We start from the raw sequence: 22,798 nt of genomic DNA, 5'->3' as shown, positions 1-22,798 counted from the left end.
AGCACACGAACGTTTGTGACCACTGCAAAGGAAATTTACACTGAGCTATCACACGCAGCCAAACAAAATGCAGGGATCTGTGTTCTGTTACAGGAGCCACATTCCTGCAAGCACCCAAGTTCAGGAGTAATGCACAGCTAATTCACAGTCATTATAGTGAATCATAAATTTATGTTATTATCTGCTAAACGGCCTCTTGGGCATCACATATATGGTGAGTTTGCACATGTAACTGTATATGCAAATCAAGCACATAATTGCACTAATGGTTATGGATCCGGGCCCTGTCCTTTCAAAAGCTGAGCCTAAACCTAGATTAAGCTTGAACACTCTTTGTTAGTTCAGCTAAGATAACACTATGTAAATTTACTTGGAACACTGACAAATTCTGCTTTTAGATGCACGTCCACATCTTCCTTTGGTTCAGTAGGAGCTTTTAGCAAAACTGGGAACAGGGATTTATCCTATAGAAAGCAGGACTACAACCTTTTGGATCCTTTCCAGAGCAATTTCAGCTGGGAGAACTGAGCTTGCTTACACAGGACAGTATTTATTTGAAAGCTGGTATAAAGAGATAACCACGGGGCTTTTTAGCCACCTTGTCCTCTCTCTTCCTATGGTGACTCCAAAGGAAAGTTCCATCAGCTCTTCTGACTGCCAGAAGTCCTCCCTTCCCTGAGCAGTAACAGCTTTCAAGTTCTCAGGGAGGGGGGTGAATGTCAATTAACTTTAGTAACCCAACCCTGTCATTCCCCAAGCCAAGCCACAATGTCCACGGTCTGCTAAAAATAGGAGAACGGGAAAACATAAAGATTGGGAATATTTGTATTTCAAAGTATTTTGTGGTGCTACTGGGCAGGAAAAGATAATCCTCCAACTATGTTAATGGTCACTTATTTACATTAAGACAAGACACAGTTCCTGTTTTTACGATTTGGTAGCATTCTTGACTGAGATCAAACTGAAATTCCTGATGTCATCTGAAATCCTGCTGGCAAGCCCTGGAATTAGGAGACTAGGGGCACAAGGAATACCAAGTAAAGTCAGAGAAATACTGTACTCACTGCCCTGGCCATGAGAGAATTGAATAGAAGAATACATGGGAAGAAAGCAAGTGGATGCAAAGATCAAAAAGGAGTAAAAGTGTCAAGAAGAAATAAATATAATAGGTGAAGAAGAGCAAAAGGACAGAGAACAGGTCGAAATTAGGATTTCACAAATGGAATTAAGGAAGCTTGGAGACTAAAGGAGTAGAATGAAATGGTCTTTAGGGCTCCAGTTTCCTCATCTATTTTTATTAATTTTCAATACTTTTTTTTTTTTTTGGCAATGTGCCTTGCATCTGCCAAGAAAAATCAGGGCTCTGTGGTTTCTTTGAATCCTTTCTCCTTACTTCTAAAAGGAAAATAAAACAAAACCCTGAAAAATCAGTGTAATTAATCAGGTTTTCTTGAGGAATTGACTGCCATGAATGAATGGTCTAAATCACCTTCCCACATCTCTAATTCACTTTGCAAACCCTGGTTTGTGCATTCGAATTTTTTAGTGTAAATGATAACCAAGAGAGGCAGACTGGATTTTGCATATGCAATGGTGTTAGGTTCAATTTAACAATTTACCAGGGAACCTGGCCCTCAGGTGCTTTTAAACAGGTTCAACCTATGCTCTTTCTCTGTGGGAAAACCACCCAGAATAGTATTTTCTGCAGGAGTGCTCTGCATCCTGGAAGTGGAGCATGCACAGGAAATATTGTGGGCTTTAATATTCCATAGATACTGAGAATAAATCATGATTTCAACAGATTTATTCATTTTTTTTGTTGTGTTTCCTCCACCCTGGAACAATTCTGCTCAGTGGTGTGCTACAGCTTGAATTTGAATGGAATACTTGAGCATTTCCAGTGATGATCCCAGAGAAGAGGGCAGCAGGAGTGCAAATGCTGGATTAGAAGCCTTCTCCTCTGGGATGTGACACAGCACACAAGTGATCATCCCAACAGATTCAGATGACACTTCTATAGGGAAGAAAGCACTGAAAAGGCAGTTACAGATGGGAGGGACCCCAGGAAAACACTCAGCTCTCCTAGCAGGCTTGATAGAAACAGAAGGGAAAAAAGAGATGTCAATGAGGAGAGTAATTATTTCACTGGAATGTCTTGATGTTGATGAGAAGCTGGAATTTCCATGCCAGCAAGGAGTCAGGAACAATTTTTACTCTAGGTGCCAAAATGGAATCATCTGATACACCTGGGAAGGTTAGTAGCCATGTAAGTGCTATCCAAAAATACTGCAATCTGTGAAAACAGTGAATTACTTGGGGTTTTAGGCATCCCAAAGTAGCAGGGAATTACCATTTTAAAAACTGAAATAATTTTTAAAAGCTCTGGTTTGAAATTAGAAGCTCAACCAAAAAACTTCACCTTTTCTCCTCCAAAATTTCAGGCTACTTTTTCTTCTGAAGAAATGTGTATGCATGGTATTAGTACCTGTGAGATGGGAGGCTCCCATGAATTTCTATTTCCACTGTAATTTTTCTGTGCAGTTCTAATCATCTACATCCTTGCCTAACAAAAACACAATGCAGCTTGTCCTAATTTAGCTTTTGGTGGCAGGGAACCTTTTCATCTGAGGAAAAAGAAAAATCTGACATTTTTCCCCGAATAAATACATTTGAGGAAGTATTCAATTAATTTGCCAGGTTACACAATACACAGCACGGTATGAGCAAGTTCCTTCAGCAAAGAAAGGGGAGGAATGGTTTAAGCTGAATTTTACACTTTATCCGTGTGTGTTCTAATACATTAATCCTTCTCACCACTGAAAATTTATTTTAAAATTCTATTTTAACTCACTCAGCTGAATATGAACCTATTCTTTCTCAGGAGTTTTCTTCCTCTTCTGTTAAATTTCACCTTATTAATTTCTGCCTGTCTTTTTTCAGGTTGTTGTATATTCCTTCTGAGTCCTCCACAGGGTAAGCAGTGCTTGCTGCTGTTTGGAGAGCTTAATGCATCTTTTGTCTCTCTCAGGTAATTTTTGAAGATATTAAACAAGCAAGGGGTACCCAACACTGGCCTTGCAGACCCCCAATAAATTTGCTGTTACATCCAGACACAATGCTGTGAATATCTCTACTCACTGAGAGCAATCTGGCATTCCCCAAGCCAAGCTTTTCTCATTACAAGCAGTCATCTGCTGGGGTTTGATTTTTTTGGTAGGGTTTGGCTGCAGGGGGAGAACGAGGGACAAAAGGAAAAGTGGCTGTTATGGTCCTTTTCAAGGTATCCAACTGAACTGAAAAATCATTAAAAAAAGCACTGGGCAACAGTTAAGTGAGCCATTAATTGTCTGAGGGAAAGGCTGAAATATATAAAGAAGTCAGGGCACTGACATACAAAATCAGATAACAGCTGAAAACCAGGTAAGAGGACCAACAGCTGTTAAGCAGTCTAACAGCTGGTTTTCAACATGTGACCTTCCTAAAAGGTGTATCCAAAAAAAAAAAAAAAATCCACTTTGGGTATTTTTAACAATTTGGAGACATCAGTCAAAATCAGTACAAATTACAAAGAGAGAATAAGGTCAGTGCTGCAGTACCCTTAAGGAAAGCAAAATGTTTCTGCTTTTTGCCCTTCTATTACTCAGCATTTGTAACTAAGAACAATCCCTGTGTGCTGCTGCAACCAGAATTGTTTTCCATCTGCTGCAAGGTTATCAGAACACGCACTTTTTCCAGTTTCCAATTTTACCAATTTTCTCCAAACACAGCAGGTGCAAAAGCAATTTCATTTCATTAAAAATTCCTTTTAAATGCCTGTGTATCAAGAATAAAAGAGACGATAAGATGTGAGTGTTTGTAATGGAAAAAGTAAAAGCACAGGGAATCATTTCAGCATCTAAGGACAACATGAAGTAGCAGCAACTTTAAAACAATGACAAAGACTGAGAAGAACAAAAACACCATTACCTTGAATTCCTTTTCAATGTTGGCCAACTTGGCAAGTTCATTGCTGAGTTCTAGAGCAGTGAGCACTGGATCTTCACTGGACAGGGACAGATAAGCTGGACTGGCCAGTCCTTTGTAGGCGTTTATTCTTGACCTAGAGTGACTGAAAGAATCATGTTTTTGCTTCTCTGTGCAGTCATTACATTTGCAGAAATAATCGTGAGGTCTTTCTATCCTCGCTCCTTTCATCAACAGCATGTGCACGACTTCGTATTTTTGGCAGTGGGCAGCTAAAATGATGGGAGTGATGTCTGGAGAAAAGCGGGTACCGTCTTCGTCATAGGAATAAAAATCATCATCCTGGAGCTCCTGCTCACAAGGGCTCAGAGTCAGTCGCTTGTTTACTGAAAACCCAGGATGATTCAAAATTGCTTCCACTATCCTAATGTAACCCTTGCTGATTGCGAGCAGCAGGGCATCTCCAATCCGTGCCAAGTTCTCTTTTTTTAACAGAAGTTCTGTCACTTCCAAATGCTCATTCCCCACAGCGAGCTGCAAGGCGTTCTGGCCCATGTAGTCAACGCAGTTGACATTCAGTGTCTTTGACTCCTCCAGCATTTTGCGCACCACGGGGATGTTGCCGTACTCGGCGGCATCCAGGAATCGCTCCTCCTCGGCCGTCAGGCTCGTGCCCCTGTTGTTGAACATGAAGGCCGGGCCCCTGATGGCCTGTCGCCTCCCCTTCTCCCTCATCATGGTCATACGCCTCAGCGATGGGCTCTCTTCGATGTACCTGAGGGGAAAAGGAGGGAAAAGGAACAAAGTTTCATTGTGGTGGTAATTTGTAACTTCCAATCCCGTGGCTAAAACAGCTTGTTTTGTCCCGTGTGCTGTGGCCATTTGCTGACAAGCAGGATCCTCTATTGGGATAGCTCTTGCTTGTCTGCAGTCTAAAGGCACTCACGGGCTCACTGCCTTGGGCCATTGCTGTTCCCTTAGCATGGTGAAGATTTAGCAGCATTTTTCATTTCTTTTAAGACATTGCTCCTCCTCAGAAATCCCTCCCGTTTATAAAATGAAAGCACATCTACTATACTGCTTCCAGCAGTAATTAATATTCATCACAGGTTTTCAAGCTGGTGGTATAAGTAAGGCAATACTTAATGCTTACCATGTTGTAGGTCACATACAAGTGAGGAGAAAACACATTTTCTTCAGGATATCTTGCCAAGCAACACATGGTGAAGCCTGATCACAGCTTCTTGTGTTAAATGTTAAACCTGGAAGCTTCTCCTCACAAGTCACTTTGGCCAAATTACAAATTTTTGGAAAGCAGTAGTGCATACACATTCAGCAGACGTTCTGCAACTAAACTGCTCACAGGTTCCAGACACCAGGAGTCCTCCTGTACAGACTGGGATCAGCTTTCACTCCAGTGGACTCCTGCAATGCTGTGGATTGTGTTTGGCCTGTTCCTACATCACCCATTTTAGGAGCTGAGAGGGTCTGTGTATATATTCTTGTACCATAATTAAAAAAAAATGGGGAAGTCAAAGAGTTAATGAATGAAAATTGGGATAACTGCTGCACTAGAAAGAGGAAACCTGGGTGTAGGAAAGTGAGATGTTTTAAAGGAAAATGAGAACCAGGGAACCCATGAACTCTCCACAGAAACCAAAAGAAGAAAGAGGGAGGAAAGAGAAGGGTAATGGTGAAAAGAATAGGTAAGCAAGCTAATTTGGCAATCACAGAAACTGGAATTATGAACCAGTGAAAATAGTGGCTGAGAGAACAGGCAGATTGGGTGCTGAGCTGGATCTAGCAAGGCAAGGAAACAAGAAAGGGGCAGGGAGGTTCAGAGCAGAAAAGAAAAGGAATGAGAGGCTGAGGAGCACACACTCCACTAGCTGGAGCAAACAGCAGCAGGAGACAAATGCCTGGCAAGGTCTGAACCAACAGAATGGACGGGATCAGGCTGAAGTGGCCACAGCTGGGACAAGAACAGAAGCATTTGTGCCTGGGAGAGCAGAGGCCAAAGGCCTGAAGATGTACTCAGGATACCCTAACCTTCCTTCAGCACCATCTGCACATAAATATGAAACCAGTCAGCAATCTCTCTTGCCTTTTCCAGCTCAAGAGTGAGAAAAGCAGCCTCCAGCTGCTATCAGTGAATCCAGTAGCTCAAGGGATAGAGATCACTTGAGATGATTTGATGGGCATGGAGACACCAAGTGCTGCTGATAAACAATAGGACTTAATGGAGGGTGTGCTTTGAATACTTATAACACATTATATATTTATATATATATACACACTACACAGGGATAAAGAAATCTTTTAAGTTCCAAATTTGTTTCTTAGTTCCTACATGCCTCTGTTCCTCGTCTTTGTTGGCTCCCATCTTACAGGAGCATTGTGAAAATTAATTTTTTTCACTCTGCTGAAAAACTCAGACACAGGAGGAAAAGGCCAGGCAGAAAAACTGAAAAGGAAATTAATCCTACATATTGCAGTAATAAGCAGATGGGTCTCAGTTTCTTCATGCAGAAAAAGCCAATTATTTTTTCACAAAGCTCATATTTATAGGAAATATCAGAAGGCACTGTGTTAGACCTAACTGACCAATAATACACTGACACCCAGTTTATTGGCCTGTAAATGGCCAGGGTGTATGTCTGACAAATCTCTCTGGTTTTGGTTAGTTTACATATTTTGTTCACTGATTCCCATGGGATAGATTTCTTGTTTATTACAGGTGCAAATGGTTCTCTTACCAGAATAGTCTGTTGTGCTAACTGCTTCCATTCTTATGATTTTTCACATGGAAAGTTACAAGCTAACTCTTAGCTTAAACCTAAACCTAAACCACATTTTATAAAGCCTTTCTTTTATAATATCTCTATTTGTATGCAACATCTACCCTCAGTGCATTAGAAGAGATGTGAGTCCATGTAATGAATGCCAAGGGCAAACCAAAATATTAAACAGCCCTTTTTAAGCAAACCCTGCAAAAAGGACAGAACCAAGGGAAAAATGCCACATGCACCTTTGGTCATGCAAGGGCTCTGCATTAAAGTGGACACAGTAGCACCTGCAGGGGCACCTTTGAAAGGTAAATATCCAAACTGATGCAGGTTCAAATCCACAGACAGAGGAGCAGCCTCCTAAGTGCTGCTGGGGGCTGTTTTTTGTGGGTGTGATCTTTCAAGGATGAGCTTTGCTCTGTTGACCCTGCACAAAATTGGCCACTGCCATCACTGGATGCAGCACTGGAGCTTTCATTGGGCATAACTAATTCCATTCAGGCTGTAGGGATAGGCCTACCCTTCCAGCTATCTACATCAAAATGTAAAATGTTAATCACTTTATAGCACTTACAAACGTCCTAAAAGCCAGTCCAAGCCCCGAGCATTTCAGTGAACACAAATGGGCAGCTCAGTTGCACATCAAGCAAAGAGACTGTGAAACTCATTAGCAAGGGCAGGTCTCTCCTGGGATGAAACATTTGATCTTTTTACCTTTTTATCTGTGGCTGGCATTTCTGGACTACCTGAAATAGCCTGAGTGGCACTGCAGTATAAGCAATGCTATAACTACCATTTACTTTTTGAAAGATGTGGCAAAACCGCTTTGGCAAACATGACATGATCCATTTCTTAATTTTTTTTTTTCACTTCTGTACCACCTTCTTTACATCTATAAAAAGAGGCTACATAACAGAGAGGATTTGTAACTCTGTTAAACACAGAATTTAATGTCTTAAACCTCAGGCATATTTCCCACTTAAGAGTACTCAGAAGAGTGCTCACCCTTGAGCCCAGAGTGCACAGTGTGAACAGCCACGTTGTGCTGCTGTCTTATTCCCCAACAAAATCAGAAATAAAACCAGATACATTGTCTTCTCATAGTTTCTTTTTAAACAAGATCCTACTGTCTTTTATGCTGTTATACTTCCACTCTTCTTCCACATCCAAAATCACACAGGTACAGAAATGTAGTGTTAACTGTAACGTTATGAAGAAAAAAATTATAGCTATTAAAAATGTAACAAAGACAAAACAAATTGACTCATGCTGACTTCTTGCTTTGAGAATACTAAACTGCCACTTCAAAACTCATTTATCTTCTATGAAATGCACAATACATTTGTCCTTTTATATTCTGTTTAATTTCTCAGCATATTTTGAAATATGACATTTATTCTCATTTTATCTACCTTCCTTTCAAACCCCAATATCTGGGTGATCACTGAGGTGATTCATCTGACTTCTGCAGAGAGACATATATCCTTTCAAAATTGTCCTTTCAAGAGTAGCTTCCAAATAAGGAAGATACCCTGAACTGTAAACCTTGTGACAGAAATGATGGATCAGAAGTGACTGCAATACCTTCTCAAAATAAAAATACACAATGCTTGGTATTTTAATGATTAAAATATTGTCAAAAAAAAAAAAAAAGGAAAAGCAAAAAATCTTGTGCTGCACCACAGGGCCACGAGGTTTTTGTGTTCATCCACACTTCTCCCCTCTTCCACTTTTCCCTCAGCAAATTCAAAGACCTTGAAGCCAGCATAGCTCTGGCCAGAGTAATGCATGCAACAGCTGGGTACAAGGTCTCCTATTCCATTTTCTGCTTTCCTTTTCTCACATCTAATATTTTTAGCTATCTCAAAGTATGAATAAAATAGTTCGAATTTTATTTTTAAGTGTTTGACCATTTTCAGCATATTTTGTATGGATTATTTGCCATCTGAAATAATCAAACCAGTAAAATCTCAAGTTGCATCTCTCAACATCATTAGACTGGCTTGAAAATATGATTAAAATAGAACTAAATGTGCATTAATTACTTGTGTTCTATTTCCAAAGCCTTTAAAGTTCAGATACTCAGCCTTGTCTCTGTAGGGTGTTGACAACCTACATTTAAAAAAGATGGAAGGAGAGATGGGAATCATGATGCTTCTCTTCCTGACTGTTCCAAAGAGTTAAAAGAACACACTCACAAAAATATAAAATTATCTGTACAATGCACAGCAAAAAACACACAAAAGGACCAAGTAAGGCCCAGTTATTCTGTATTAATTAGTCAGTAGAGATAAAGAAGGATGGAAATGGAGCTCAGCCATGTTCACTGAAGCACATCTGTCCCACCACATCTGGACACGTTTCACTTGGCCCTGAGCCTGCAGCAGCCAAGCAGCTGCTTTGGGGAACTGAAAAACTTCACTGCAAAGAAGGAAGAACTTCAGGAACTGCACCCCAAGCTTGAGAATCACTGACTCATCAGCTCTGCTTTGCAGCAGAGCTCCCACATGTGTGGCCAAGGCTCTTCAAGGAGCACATCACCTTTCAAGACCTTTACCTAATATTTTCGTCTCAAATGTATGACCTTCATATGGGAAACCAAAAATTATTAAAAAAGAGATTTTCCACTGAACAATCAATGCACTTGTCTCCTGTTTTCTGCACACATTTACTGTGACCTTACATTTCCTCATGTCCTTGCCTGGTCAGAGTTATTCCTACCAGGAGTGTACAAGGCAAGACATTTGAGCAGCACAGCAACTGCAAAGGGCTGGAAAAAGCACAACAATCCCTCTGCTTCTACCATGGGGTGTTTCAATTACAGATTTCTACTCTGTTACTCTACCCCGTTCATGTTCAATCTAGAACTGAAGCAGAAATGAAATGTGGGATGAAGAGTTGACCTGAGAATTCCTTTTTCCTTATCCCCCTCATTATCTACAGCAATCCAAAAAATTTATAGTTTTGTTTCTAAGTCTACCTTTTAACAGTGCATGCAGCATAAGCAATTTTAAGGACAGGAGAGTAGCTGGAGAAACAGAGATTTCATCCTGGGCCTGCCCAGATCCATAGAGCAATTTGTGCTGAAGTACAGGCTGTTACTCTCCCTGAACTATCACATGCAATAAAAGATGGCATCAACAATTTACAAGCAGTTTCCCCCCCTGCTGAACTACAATACATTAGTGTTCCTGATTCTGTTCTAGCCCTGAAAAGGAAATGCAGTCCAGTGGTAACAGACAGATCTGATAAGTACATTATGCCAACAGCATTTAAAAGCAACAACGCTGGAGTCACCCGAGCAGGAGATGCAGATTGTGCCTCTTGTTCTGCCAAAAGTCACCTCGGAGGTCCCAGTTTTAAATTTAAAGACTGGTAATTGCATTATAGAAGTGCTCAGACATGCATATACATAAGAGCACAGTGCTGTAGCTAATGACTCCTGAGATCTCTCAAACTAAACGATCTCAAGTGTTTTATTTGTTCCTGTCACAGAAAAAAAACAGCTCTTCCACGTGAGGAAGCTGCTCCTGGCTCTGAGCAGGGCCACAAGCAGTGCTGGAGGGACAATCCCCATCCTCACTGCTCTCCCAAAGGAAGGCTTTCCCATCTCTCCAAGCTCTGTTACAGCCACGTGTAAGAATGGGACACAGGTACATTTGTTTCTTCACCGCTAAAAGCAGCGTCTCCTTCATGCACGTTCACTCATGTTCCAAAAATTGTGGGAGTCCCTGCACCAAATCCAAATTGCATTAAATGAGAGCTTCCTTTTCCCTTCTGTGAGCTACTGCCTGGGCTTTCCAGAAGAGGGAGGCCAATTCAGCTGAACAGCAGAACATAAATCAGGTCAGCTGCAAGATCTGATTGAGGTCTATACTCTCCCACTGGTCTGAAACGACACAATCCATCATCCAAAATGCCCTCATGTCATCTCACAGAAGTTCTGGCTCCAAACTGGAAAGATTTAGTCCAAAAAATATGGGAAAAAAACCTAGTGAGATATCAGGAGGAGGTGTACATGCACTTAGGGGATGGAACAAACTCCTGCCCCGTAAAATTATGTAGAGATTTTTCTGACCATTACCCTTCACCAACTCCTCAAAGGAAAATACCAACCAGCTGAATTCCTGTGGGAAAAAAAAGGACTATATATTGATGGCAGGAGGGCATCTATACACACACAGAACAAGGCAAACATCTCACCAGGAAAGAACAGAGTTAACAGGGCTGTACTAACAAAGAATTCTAAAGCTCCTTTGAAACTTTGTCCTTTCTTTGTGTTCTGTCTCCCCAGCCAGAAAAGCACACAGTGATTTTCAGAGAAGTCAGGTATCTGATGCCTACTACTTTTAATTTACAGGGTCTGTCCACCTTTTCCCCACTGGGGCATATAATACCCTGTGAAACAAGTATTACATACAGTCTGCAACCTTAGTGGGAATCCGAGGCTAATTACTTTTTTTTCCAGCAATATTTGGCACAGGAGGGAGCCAGCTGTACACTGACAGGCACCTTGCACAGGATACTGATTTCAGAGATTTCAAAACCCAACAATGTCTGCCTTCTTGCCTACTTCACATCTTCCTGCCTCTATCCCCTCACACCTTGTGCTGAATATTTAGATGACAAATCCTTCCAGCCAAGGATTCTCACTGTGTGCCTGCTAAAGCCTGACATGTGTCAATGTAAGCACATCAGGAGCAAGCTGATGCTCATCTTTATCTCATTAACATGCACAGTGATTTTAGGCATTAGCACCAAATACAGAATGTCACTCGAGGAGAAAAATCCCACTGCTACCCCACGGATGACCACAGGCACATAACAGGGAAAATACGGTTCTGTGTCTTTTGCCTCTATGCCTCAAAGAGTTCAATACACTCCTACTACATTAATCCATGTCAGCCCATTTGTCAGTCCAGCTCACAGATTCCCAGGATGTCAAGAATTATCTACCAGGGAGCAATTCCATGAGACAGAGCTCACTCCAGGCTCAAACACCAATAGCTGTGTCAACTCAACCCCAGTTTGATCCCCCCGTGGTGTAGAACCCATTTCTTAAACACAGGAATATGCCAACCTTTCTGGAAGGACACTTGGGACTCAGAAACTGAGAATTCATAGCTTATAATTCATCTGAGCCAGCTTGAACTGTCTAAAAATAATGTGTCCAAGTCTCTTTTTATGGCAGATAAAGACAGGCACCTCCAAAAAAGAAGATAAATGACTATGCTGCCTTTCCCACTGCTATTTCCTCTCCCATTCCATCATCTACATGGGAGTCTAGACAAGTAACTCAAGCACAACTAACTTTCTGACAGCTGAAGACATGTGAAAGACCAATTCATTCAAAGTGCACATGGCTGGGAACAGGGTATTTGTGAAGAATTTCTGCACAGGCATGGTAAACCCCACTTTTATTTGTGGTTATCCCATGCTAAGCACTATCCTAATAATTTCTGTATTTTACAGTTGTCTCTGGGATGATTTTAATTAAGGCTTCTACAAATGCTGAATATCTTATCTTAAAACTCAGGGCTTGCTATCTGCTAATTAAAATATTTAATTAAGAACTAAACATTGTCCTAAAAATATAAAATAGTCAAGCAATCCTCTGAGGTTAAGACTACCTAAACTGCAGCGTGTTATAAAAATTAGTGAATAATTCATGGACAACCTACATTTTGCAAGTCGGGGAGAAGAAAGTTAACATCCCTACTAGTAAAATGGAAAGCATTTATCTTGCAGTAAGTCTAGTTGAATAGGCACCTCTTTATATATCTAGATAGATAGGTGTTTATGATTGCATCTTTGAAAAGAAACTGAAATTTTGGAAGAGCACACCCAAACAGGATGAGGTGCATCTCCAGAGCTAAGGCTTTTCTGCACAGGTGTTCCGGATTTCTGTGGGGAATTTGGTTTTACCTCGGCATGGATTTAAGAAATACATAAGGATGAAGCGGATGCATTAGCAATGGGCTCCTTAAACCTTAGCTGAGCCAATAACTGAGCAATTTCTCCGCAGCTACGCTTGTACCCATGGGGGAAAAAAGAGGCTGGAAGGGAAAAGGAAGGGATGGGATCGTCTGTGCCCCGGCACACGCCTGAAGAAGCGGGGCTCGGAAGGGACCGAGGGCGGGCAGGGGCCGGACGGTGCCCGCAGGGCGCTCGGGGCCAAGCGGCCGCGCTCGCTCCCGCCCGCGCTGCCGGGGCCGGGACGGGGCCGGGACGGGGCCGGGACGCGCCCCCGGGCCCAGAACTCGCCGGGAGCCGCATCCCGGCTCCGGGGAAGTCCTCTCCGAACACCCTCCCCGGACCCCACACTTACATGGTGCTGGCAAAAGGGGGGGGCGGGTAGTATCCGTAGGGCTCCCGCAGGGTTTTGACAGCTCTTTGCGGCGGCGGAGGGGGCTCCGGCCCCCCATTGACGCCTCTCCAGCCGCGGCGCCGGCGCTGCTGTTCCTCTTCCTCTGCACCCTCCTCCTCCTCATCCTGCTGCGGGGGGAAGGTCACTCTCCCCTGCTCCTTGCTCTTCCTGCTCTTGCTCGACATGGTCAGGGTCCCCTCAGGCGGCGGCCGCCGCTGCTCCCGCTCCCGGCCGGCCTCGTCCGACAGCGTGTGCGGCGGGGAAGGAGGCGGGAGGACGAGGAGGGAGACACGAGCCCTGCCCGGTGGGGGGACAGAGCACCTGGAGAGGACAAACCCCTCACCACAAAACCGCGGCCACCCCGCCGCCCGTCGGGAAGGCGGCGAGATGCGCAGCCCGGCAGCGGGAGCCGGGAAGTGCCGGGGATGCGAGCAAGAGACAGGGCTCCCGGCGGCGGCGACAGCGGCTCTGCCCCCCTCCTCCTCCTCCTCCTCCTCCTCCTCCTCTGCCTGTCATCATCCCTCGCTAGGACAGCATCGTCACGGAGGCAGCGGGGCCATGGAGAGCGCACCCGCCTCCCGCAGCGGGCGCTCCGGAGAGGAGGGGACGCTCCCGTCCCACCTCCGCCCCTCACGGGCCGGCAGAGAGGAGGGGGGACGTGAGGGGGAGGCGCGCTGCCACCACAGGAGCGCTACAAATGTCCCTCAGCCGCCCGCCGGTGCCGCCGGCCGGAGGGAAGCCCTGTTCCCGCCAAGCCGGGCGTGAGGGGAGCCCTCAGGAGGTGCCCGCCGAGCCCTGAGGGAGCCCCCGGTAACAGCGTGAGGCGGGGGTCTGCCCGCTGCAAGGTAATTCTCCCTGAAATGGCCCAAAAAACCCGGCCAAACCTGCACAAAGCTCGGCAGGTGCTTAGAGAAATACCCAGCCCCACACTGGGAATAAGTTGAAGTTGAAATTTTCAGGTGGAAAAGAGGCGCTTCTGACTGACTTACCGAGCGAGCCGAGGTTCCCAAAGTGTTCCAGATGTCCCTGCCTTAGGCTTGAGTGCTTTAGTTCTGTGTGGTGCCAAGCTGAAAAGCTGTGGGAGGATGCTGAGGCGCCCATGGCATGTAATCAGAACTAATTATGCTCTATAGAGCCCAGCCACAAAGCTTTCAGCCTTACAGAGACGTATTACCTCTTCCATTATTATTATGGAGGCTTTTTTTTTTTTTTTTTTTTGTGCCTTATTTCACAGGGAAAATTTTTTCGTGATAGGAGGGCAACTCCTTTAAAATCAAGGCAGAGCCTGTGTGCTTTTGTGTGCAAAACATACAGAATGGTAGGTACATATAGAGTACATGTGTTAATTTATATATAATAAAGCCATTACATTGTCTACATGCTGCTGAGATGCCATTTTTCTCTTGGTGTAAACTTTTTTGAAGCAGTATCGGTATAAATTTCCATGAAGCTGCATTCAGCTGCTGCTGAAATTGAAATTTATCTAAGCTTTCCAATCACTTCAGAGAAAGCGGACTTTCAATCTACAAATCACCACTAAGATGAAATTCTCATTTGTGAACATCATCAGGTAGTCTTAGTGTAAAATCCTTATTAGCTCACACTGTTTTCAGTACCCTGCCCGGTTTTGCCTTTGTTGTTTCCCATGTGTACAAAGTTTGTCCTCGTGAAGCACAGGAAAAGCCAACCAAGAGTTTCACAGAGATAATTTACTCAGCTACAGCTTTGAAGGAAGAATTGGGCTTTGTTTTCATCACTTCAATTAACTTGCATCTTGAACTGTTTAGGGAAGTGTGTTTTTCATGTCTTTCATCACATGCAAAAGCCCTTTGAGCTTCAGTGGAATTATGTGCACAATAGAGCAAATTTTGCTCTCTAAGAAACGAATATATTGTGTAGCTACTGTATATTGTGTATATACTGTAGCTATTGTACTAACTTCAGCTACTCTGAAGTGCTTAGGGTTATTGATTTAAGACAGTCTAGGTGTCTAAGCCAATTACACATCTGTATCAGTGTTACACATTTTAGAGCACAGCCATGCAGCAATCTGCCTGCCTCAAACCTTGTATTCTTGCAGGGATCCTTTGACTCCAAAAATGGTACTGCCCATAATGTGTTCTTTTTATCTAAAAAAAGTCCCTTTTTATTACAGGGGGCTACAGCAATGGAGTTTCAATTGCCTTGAGTATTTCCCTTGAGAACAAAACATAAAAGTACAGCTGAAAGTCAATGAGAAATGCTCTTGCCTCACAAATGTATGCTCAGAGCAAGGCTCAACATATCAAAGTTTGTTCAGTTTGGTTTTTTCAGAAATAGAAAATGGTTTTAATATGAGTTCTTAGTTTTAAGAAAGTCTTATTCTTGCTTTCTCCATTGCACCTCCCATCACTAATTTGAATTGTGTTCTGTGGGCTGTGTTTCTTCATAATTTGAGTATTGTGTAATAGAGATTGGTTTGCTGTTCCTATAATGAAAGGTAGTGTCCATTATTTTGTTATCCAGGTCACTGATAATACCTTGGAATTCATCCTTGGAGGGATGATTTGAAGTCATCCTTGCAGAAGCCTTCATGATCCATCTCTCCATTTCAAAGGGTAAGATGATAATTTCCCGAGTAATCTTAGTACTGAAGGACAAGGGGAATGTAAAAAGAATTTACCAAATCCTTTTTTCTTTCTCTCCATACTGTTACAGAGCCACCAAGCTGAAATACATGGTTCTTAATATGTGTTTAGATTAAGTCTAATATTCCCCTTTGTTTCTTTCCATGACATCCAAACTAAAACCAGCCAGCATGGCAACAAAAGAATCCATTGCAAATCTCAAATGTACTTTGTATGGTTATAGTGTTAGAAATAATTCATATTTCTAACTAGAATGTGTAGGATGATTATCTTGGTCACAGTGAAATGGTTTATAGAAAATTTACCACAGTTTGAAGTGTCAGGCTGCTACCATTGGAACAGGGATATGAGAATCCTCCTATGATTCAACTTCAGCTATCACTGCCCTACCTGACAGTAAGACTTTAATAATCATCCCTGTGCCTTGGTGGTATGGTTGAGACTTTGAAGTGACAGAGTCAGACAAATAAAATGCATGAAGCTGCACTTTTGAAACAGCAGAAAAAGTGAGAAATCTAAGAGTTCTGAAATTGTACCTATAAAAATCCTGGTCAGGTCTGAATGTCCCAGAAAACCGATTTCTGTTCATGGCTCATTTTTTTGGAAAACGTTTATAATTTCATTGATGCCAATGTTCTAAATACTTACTCTTAAAAATATTTCATGTTATCACAGTATAAAATAAATGTCAACGTAGCCAAGTTGAAGAAAGTGAGGGAGAAAAGATGAATAAATTTGAAATGCCAGGCAGAACAATGAAGGCAAGCTTGTGCTGGCTGTAGATTCAGCTGGGTAAAGACTTTACAGTCAAAGGCTGCCAATCCAGTACATTTTGTGAATGCTGACTTGGATTTACAGGGTTTGGAAGTGATATCATTTTAATCTAGAAAAATGCTTCCTGGAAGTTGCTTAGACAGGAGTGAAATAATGGAAGGAATACTACCCTGAGGACAGAGCAGGAGCAGAAAAGCCTCAAAGAGTTACAGCTAACAGGGCAATATAACAGGTAGGTGTGGTATTTTATTACTAAAGGTACTAGATTATTCATCATTTTGTTTTAGAACATGGATTTAATGCCACAACTATTTCGTGTTTGATTTGGAATTGTAGTCAAAATACAATCCCTCATTCTTTTCACCAGACTGACTTGATCAAGGCAGGGTGGAATTGGAGTGGATCAGGGGTTTTGTTTATATGGACCAATTCCTCTCTGGCAGAATTTTTGTGTCCTCAAAATTATGAGATGTATACAATTCAGATTTCAAAATTTCCCTTGGCAGTGTTCTTCAACTGGAAGGGAATGATCAAGCAATGGCTTTTCTAAATTGAAACAAAGTGTCTCCTAAGAACCCATAGCAATACATTTCCTTGAAATATTGTCAGAAACATGAGTTCTGTATTTCTTTCTCCCATTCTTTTTCAGCTTCTTTAAGCTGAATGAATGAGGTAAAGATCTGAAATATAAAAACATAGCACAGCTAGCATTCATTATAATAAAATATCAGGTAATATATTCAGGTTTTTAGACTAAACTGCCATAGCAATAAGACCTTGCAGGTCTGTGAGGCACCTAAATGTGTAGATATGCACTGAAGTAAGATTGGGAAAAGTGATGGTGAAAAAGATCATTTAGGGAATTATGTCCTGGCGTTATCCCTTACCAGAACTTCTCTGACAGGTACATTAACACTGTTAATTTAAAAAGAAATCTAACCTGTTTGTTGAAAATTGTATTTTAGACACTAAGACCTCCTTGTTGAAACCAGTGATTTAGATTTAAGAACCAGCAACACACTGGAAACTTCTAGTAACAATTTCCCTCGTGGAACAACTTTGTATGTTAGATGCCAAATTATTATTTTCCTGCTTTATTAAAAACAAAAAAAAAAGGAAGAGTACCTTCCCTCAGGAGACAAAACTGGGTTTTATTTGCTTGAAGTGACGGGTGAAGAGAAGCAAAAAGACACTCATGGTAATGCTAGAAATAGAATCCAGGTCGTGCAGTACATTGAACCCTTCTCCAACGTGTGTGTACTACTTTCACAAAAATTGGGAAAGTTGGTGGGAATAGCAACAGTGTAATGAAAGCAAAATTGGCCTTCTTTGCCTCATACTGGGAATTTGCCTACTTGCCAAGAACCCAGTGTTTTCAAGGACATTTAGCTCCTACATCAAGGACTTCTATGAAAGTCTAAACAGGTTAAATCAGCATGAAGGAAAGAGAAGGAGTGATGTGATGTCACTGATCTGTAAGCAGATCTCGGCCTCAGAACTAATATTATGGTTTAAGGCTTTTTACATGAGATGAAAAGACACATTCCTGAGATTTGAGCCTGTAATTTCAGGCACCCTGGGCAGCCATTCAGGCCCGTGTGAAGTGAGTGGGTATAAAATGCTCTCAAATCACCTACTGCAAACCAGGCCCTCAGAGCTGTGTGTTGCAGTGGTGTTATGTGGTCTACTTTATAATAATAGAAGGCTGCTGAAGTGCCCCTGGTACCATTAGATAGACACTGGCTACATTTTCAAAGAGAAAATGGACAAATACTCTTTGGTTTTGGCATTAAGTGGCAACTATATGTGCATTTACATATTTGCGCTTATTAGTTCCTTTCTTCATAAGACAAGCCAGGTATGTCTTTAGACAAACCCAATCCACTTTTGAACAAATCCACAGGATCCTGAGTCTGTGCAAATGAAGTTTTATTCCCCTCTTTTCAGTCCTACTAGTAGAAATTAGAAGTTAGCAGAAGTGCCACTTGGAAAGGGACTGCAGAACCAATTTCCTTATCTCTGCATTGCCCTGGGGACTGTGTGTAGCTTATACCCTCTATAAAGTTCACTTTCCTAAGGTTTCCTTATCGTTTCTATATAAAGGCTGGATTTTTTTTCCTTAGATTGGTTTCCCTGTCCCTGTGTCAGCCAATACTCCTTGAAAATGTAAACATGAACCTTAGCCTACAGCTGAGTGTTGGGAACCATGTGATAAGTACATTTATTGTCACAAGCCAAAATCTTTAACAAATCATTTTTCTTTTTGACAGTGATTCAAATATGGGTGGGTGAGTGAAATGTTCCTTCCTGTCCCCTTGCTGGTTGATAGCAGAAGTTATTGCATGGATATTTCCAGTGTTTCAACTAATGAGGGTTGCAATGGGTGTGTGGAGTGCAGAGTAGCTCTTATTTTAGCAAGTTATCAATGATTTCCATCCTGTTCAAGTAATTAAGTCTGAGTATTTTTGGACATCATTTGATATTTCTCTAATTGGGGGATTTGAGTCACTGTGGGGATGAGAACAGGGGAAGCAGGACATAATAAAAATAATAGCAAGAGGCAAAAAGGTCAAGTGATGAATTAAAAACAGTTCACAGTGATTTTTAAACCCAGAAACAAGTGGCTTTTTCATGCTGTTTTTGTTGTAATATATTTTAATCTGTAGACACCTTCTCACTTGTGACTCCTTGGCAGAAAGAACTTTAAACAGCTCACTGTATGAAAGACAAATCTGAGTGACAAACGTGGCTCCCTGAGGAGGAAAAAATCCTTCATCCAGGTTTGCACCATTCTAAGCTGCCTTGTCCAGGGTGTCTGGCAGTTTTGACTGAAAGATTGCCTGATTCTGTCATAGTTCAGAGCCTACTTCCCCTAAATCTCATCATTAGATAAATACCATCTGCTCCTAACTACTTGCTGTACCTCAGAGCATTAAACTCCTCTGGTTGGAAGAGGAGTAAATACCACAGTGCACAATGTTGATTGAAAATGTAATCTCTCCTTCCACAGGCTGCTGTGGACTAGGTGATAACACTCCACCAGAGGTGCTCTCTGTTTGAGTGACAGAAACTCAGGGGGTCATCCCAAAACCCTGCTTTCCATCCTGAGTCAGAGGGATGGACAGCTACAGGGAAAGGAGATCAAAGGAAGATGCTGCTAAGCACTGTAGCTATGCTGGGAGTGGGAGCACATCCTCCTGTGCAGCTCCAAAGTCATTTGGGGCCAAGAGAAAAAAAGCCCCATTATCTGGTACATCAAAAATCGTGTTTCCAGCTCTAACAAATAATTCCTACCCTTGAAATGCTGTTCAGTGCTGAGCACTCTGAGTATCATCATTCCCAGGGGAGCAGGAGATGATATTGGCAACTGGTGGATTAGTCTTAAGGCTCCTGGAAATAAATTTCTTATAAAGAGGCCACATCTCACCTCTGAACTAAGATGCAGAGCCATTCATTAGGAATTAATCAGAATTGGTATCAGAGGCATGGTGAAGCCTAAAGTCTGATTAAAGCAGCCACAGGGGCCAACACCCTGCCTTTCCATAGCATAGAACATGTTTAAGGCATGGCAAGTTCAGGTGTTCTGTAAGGTTGGAGATCCCATATTCTGTTTTATGAAATGAAAAAAAAAATCCTAGATATACTTCTGTTACAGTTTTCCTGCCTTGTATGTAAGAAAAGCCACTTTTCATAAAAAGGAGTAAGGAAATGCCAACATTCCTAGCAATTGAGAGGTGCAATAACAAAAAGAAGAAAACCCCAAGCAAACAGGATATTTGGATAAAGACTATTCCTGTTACACTGAGAGAGAAGATGAGAAAGTGTGGGAAAAGGGAGATATGACATTATTATAAATTATTCTCTGCAGGCAATTTAGAATATATTGAAGATACAAAATCTTTTGCTGTGAAAATTATTGTAACTCTTCTATTGCCAATAACAGGTAATGTCCCATTGAATTAATATGTGTTTTGGGAAGAGAGATGTTTGTAGAGATAAAAATAAGGAAAAGGAACCTCAACACTCCTGCCTTTTATCACTGCTCCCTGTGGTACCCCAGCATCTGTGGCCAGGTGCTGACACAGAGGTATGGGCATCACATTTCCCACTTCTCTTTCCAAATTAAGGAAAGCAAAAGACCTTTAAGGCTCTTGTCTTTTTTTTTTTTTTTTTTTTTTTTTGTGAGTTCATGTCAATTCCATCAATGCCATTGCAATAACTTGCACTGAAGTTTGAGATTCATATTCACCTTTCAGCAGAAACAGTAACCCATGAAAAGCTGGGGCAAATCTTCCTAGGATTTCAGAGCAGAGCCAAGTCCAGCTGAACTGGTACCTCAGACAAATTAAGGAGAAAAGGTAAAACTCAGGAGACCCTCACATGTTACATTAATTTTTAAAACATCCATGTCCTGGTTTTTAGGAGTAAACTGCAACTACAACTCCCATTAAAACTCAGATGATGAGACCTGAAGTGCTTATTCAGCAGAAGAACTCCAGTAGAAAGCCAAGTATTTTGTGATAACATGACAGACAGACACAAGGAAGTGTCTTTCATGCAGGAAGCATTTATATGCCTATAATAGAGGTAATTCCATCTCCCTCAGTATTTTTCATTACATTACCAGAGCTGCTATGTGGAAACTGCCTGCAACAATGAGGGCTTTGTCTAGGAATCCCACCCCCTCAGCTTCCAGGTTCAGCTAACAGGGATTTCTTACCAATAGAAAGCTCAAAGGAAATTCATCTGAATAACCAGAGGTAGAGTAAGCCCTGAAAAATTGAAATCCTAAGCATCAAAATTAGTCCATAAGGGAAAAGTGATACAAATGGTTTCCTTATCTGATGGAAGAGCTGTTGATAGAAATGTGTGCCTGGTAAGTCAGAGATTTTGGAAAACTGGTCCATTGTGGACTTTGATGTGGGCACAGAATTCATTTGAAGAGATCCAAAGATTATTCAAGGGCTTGTTAAAATCAGATGAGTAAATATACATTAAGTATACATCCTGTGTGTAAAACCAGTATGTTGAAAGACTTACAGAAGCATTTCAAAATTTGCATTGCTCTCAAATTAATAAAATCCCTTTTACACCTGTAATCAACAAAAAATAACTAACCTGCAGTATTAGATTTTAAAAAAAGAAAACTTCAAAAGCCTCACAAACTTCCTGACGTTTACATTTGGATTGTAAAAATGAGAGTGTGAAAATTATTGTGAACAAAAGCAAAGTTGTAAAAAAGGCCAAGAATGATACACTGACTTGTCCCTAAACCAGTGAGATGAATAGGAAATGGCTGAAATATTTTGAGGAGGAGGCAAGAGCTTGTTTCACCCATCTTCAGAGGTGACATCACCACAGAAAGCAGGTAGATATTGAGAGTGTATCAAAGTGTGTATGATATTGAGCATGAGTGTATCAGCATTTATGCCCTCTTCTCCCTGTGACATTCCCACAATTAACACAACACAGCTCATTAGATCCTGGAAGGACTGCTAGACACTGTCCTGAGCAGTGTCTCCCTGCAGCCCTATTAGATTAAATATGCTGAGCCAATTAAATAATCAGCATCCAGTTTTGTGGAAACCACAAATAATAAACTCCAGATACAAGGCACAAAGATGCCCTTGACTTGCACGAACTGAAAGATCCCTGTCACATAGTGAGATGTATGACCTGACTGTACATCCCATGTAGAAAAATAAGTAGGAAATTTTGTGTTCCAAGGAACTGAAAGCTTGCTTGTTCCCATGTAAATTCCCTGCTTATATTCCTTTACTTTGCCCATCTTTCCTCTTTTCCCTCTGCTGCCATCCCCATGCAATGCAGCAATAATTATCAGTAGTTCTTACTGAGGCATCTGGACCTAGCTCAGCAGCAACAGAATATGATTCAAATGAGGAAAATTCAGTGGAGCACTCCTGCAAGGCTCAGACCAGTGCATCCTGTTTGTTGCTGTTTAATAGAAATATTCTCTTATTGTCTCTACAACGTCTATTTAAAATCAGAAATGAATTTTTAATACTGGCACAAAAATGTGGAGATTTGTGGATACTATTGATTTATTCAGCTGCTGAATTGAAATAGAAATGGGAGAGGTAATGAGAATGAATGTGAGCAACATTGTGCACAAAAACAGTTGACAGTTCAAGAGAAACAGACCCAACCAGAGCATAAACACAGCCTTAAATGTTATTAAAATATTAAACCGGTACATTGGGTCATTCATGCCATTTGATTACTTTAACGTTTGCAGCCACATGGGACAGAGACTTGACATG

The 22,798-nt window shown here is 41.7% G+C and overlaps 1 protein-coding gene across 1 annotated transcript in view; it reads right to left on the bottom strand.

Annotated features, from left to right (window-relative positions):
• TRPC3 (transient receptor potential cation channel subfamily C member 3) overlaps positions 1 to 13,580 on the bottom strand; it is a 32,380-nt gene extending 18,800 nt beyond the window's left edge. The window contains exons 1-2 of the mRNA XM_014886615.2: positions 13,078 to 13,580; positions 3,967 to 4,738 (exon numbers count right to left, since the gene is read on the bottom strand). Of these exons, the coding sequence (XP_014742101.1) occupies positions 3,967 to 4,738; positions 13,078 to 13,301 (996 nt within the window). The 5' untranslated portion in view covers positions 13,302 to 13,580. The remainder of the gene's footprint in view (positions 1 to 3,966; positions 4,739 to 13,077) is intronic.
• Positions 13,581 to 22,798: the final 9,218 nt, after the last annotated feature.

This window comes from Sturnus vulgaris, chromosome 4 (genome assembly GCF_052056855.1).
Source record: "Sturnus vulgaris isolate bStuVul1 chromosome 4, bStuVul1.hap1, whole genome shotgun sequence".
Classification (NCBI taxonomy): domain Eukaryota; kingdom Metazoa; phylum Chordata; class Aves; order Passeriformes; family Sturnidae; genus Sturnus; species Sturnus vulgaris.
This window is presented reverse-complemented; position numbering and strand designations above follow the sequence as displayed.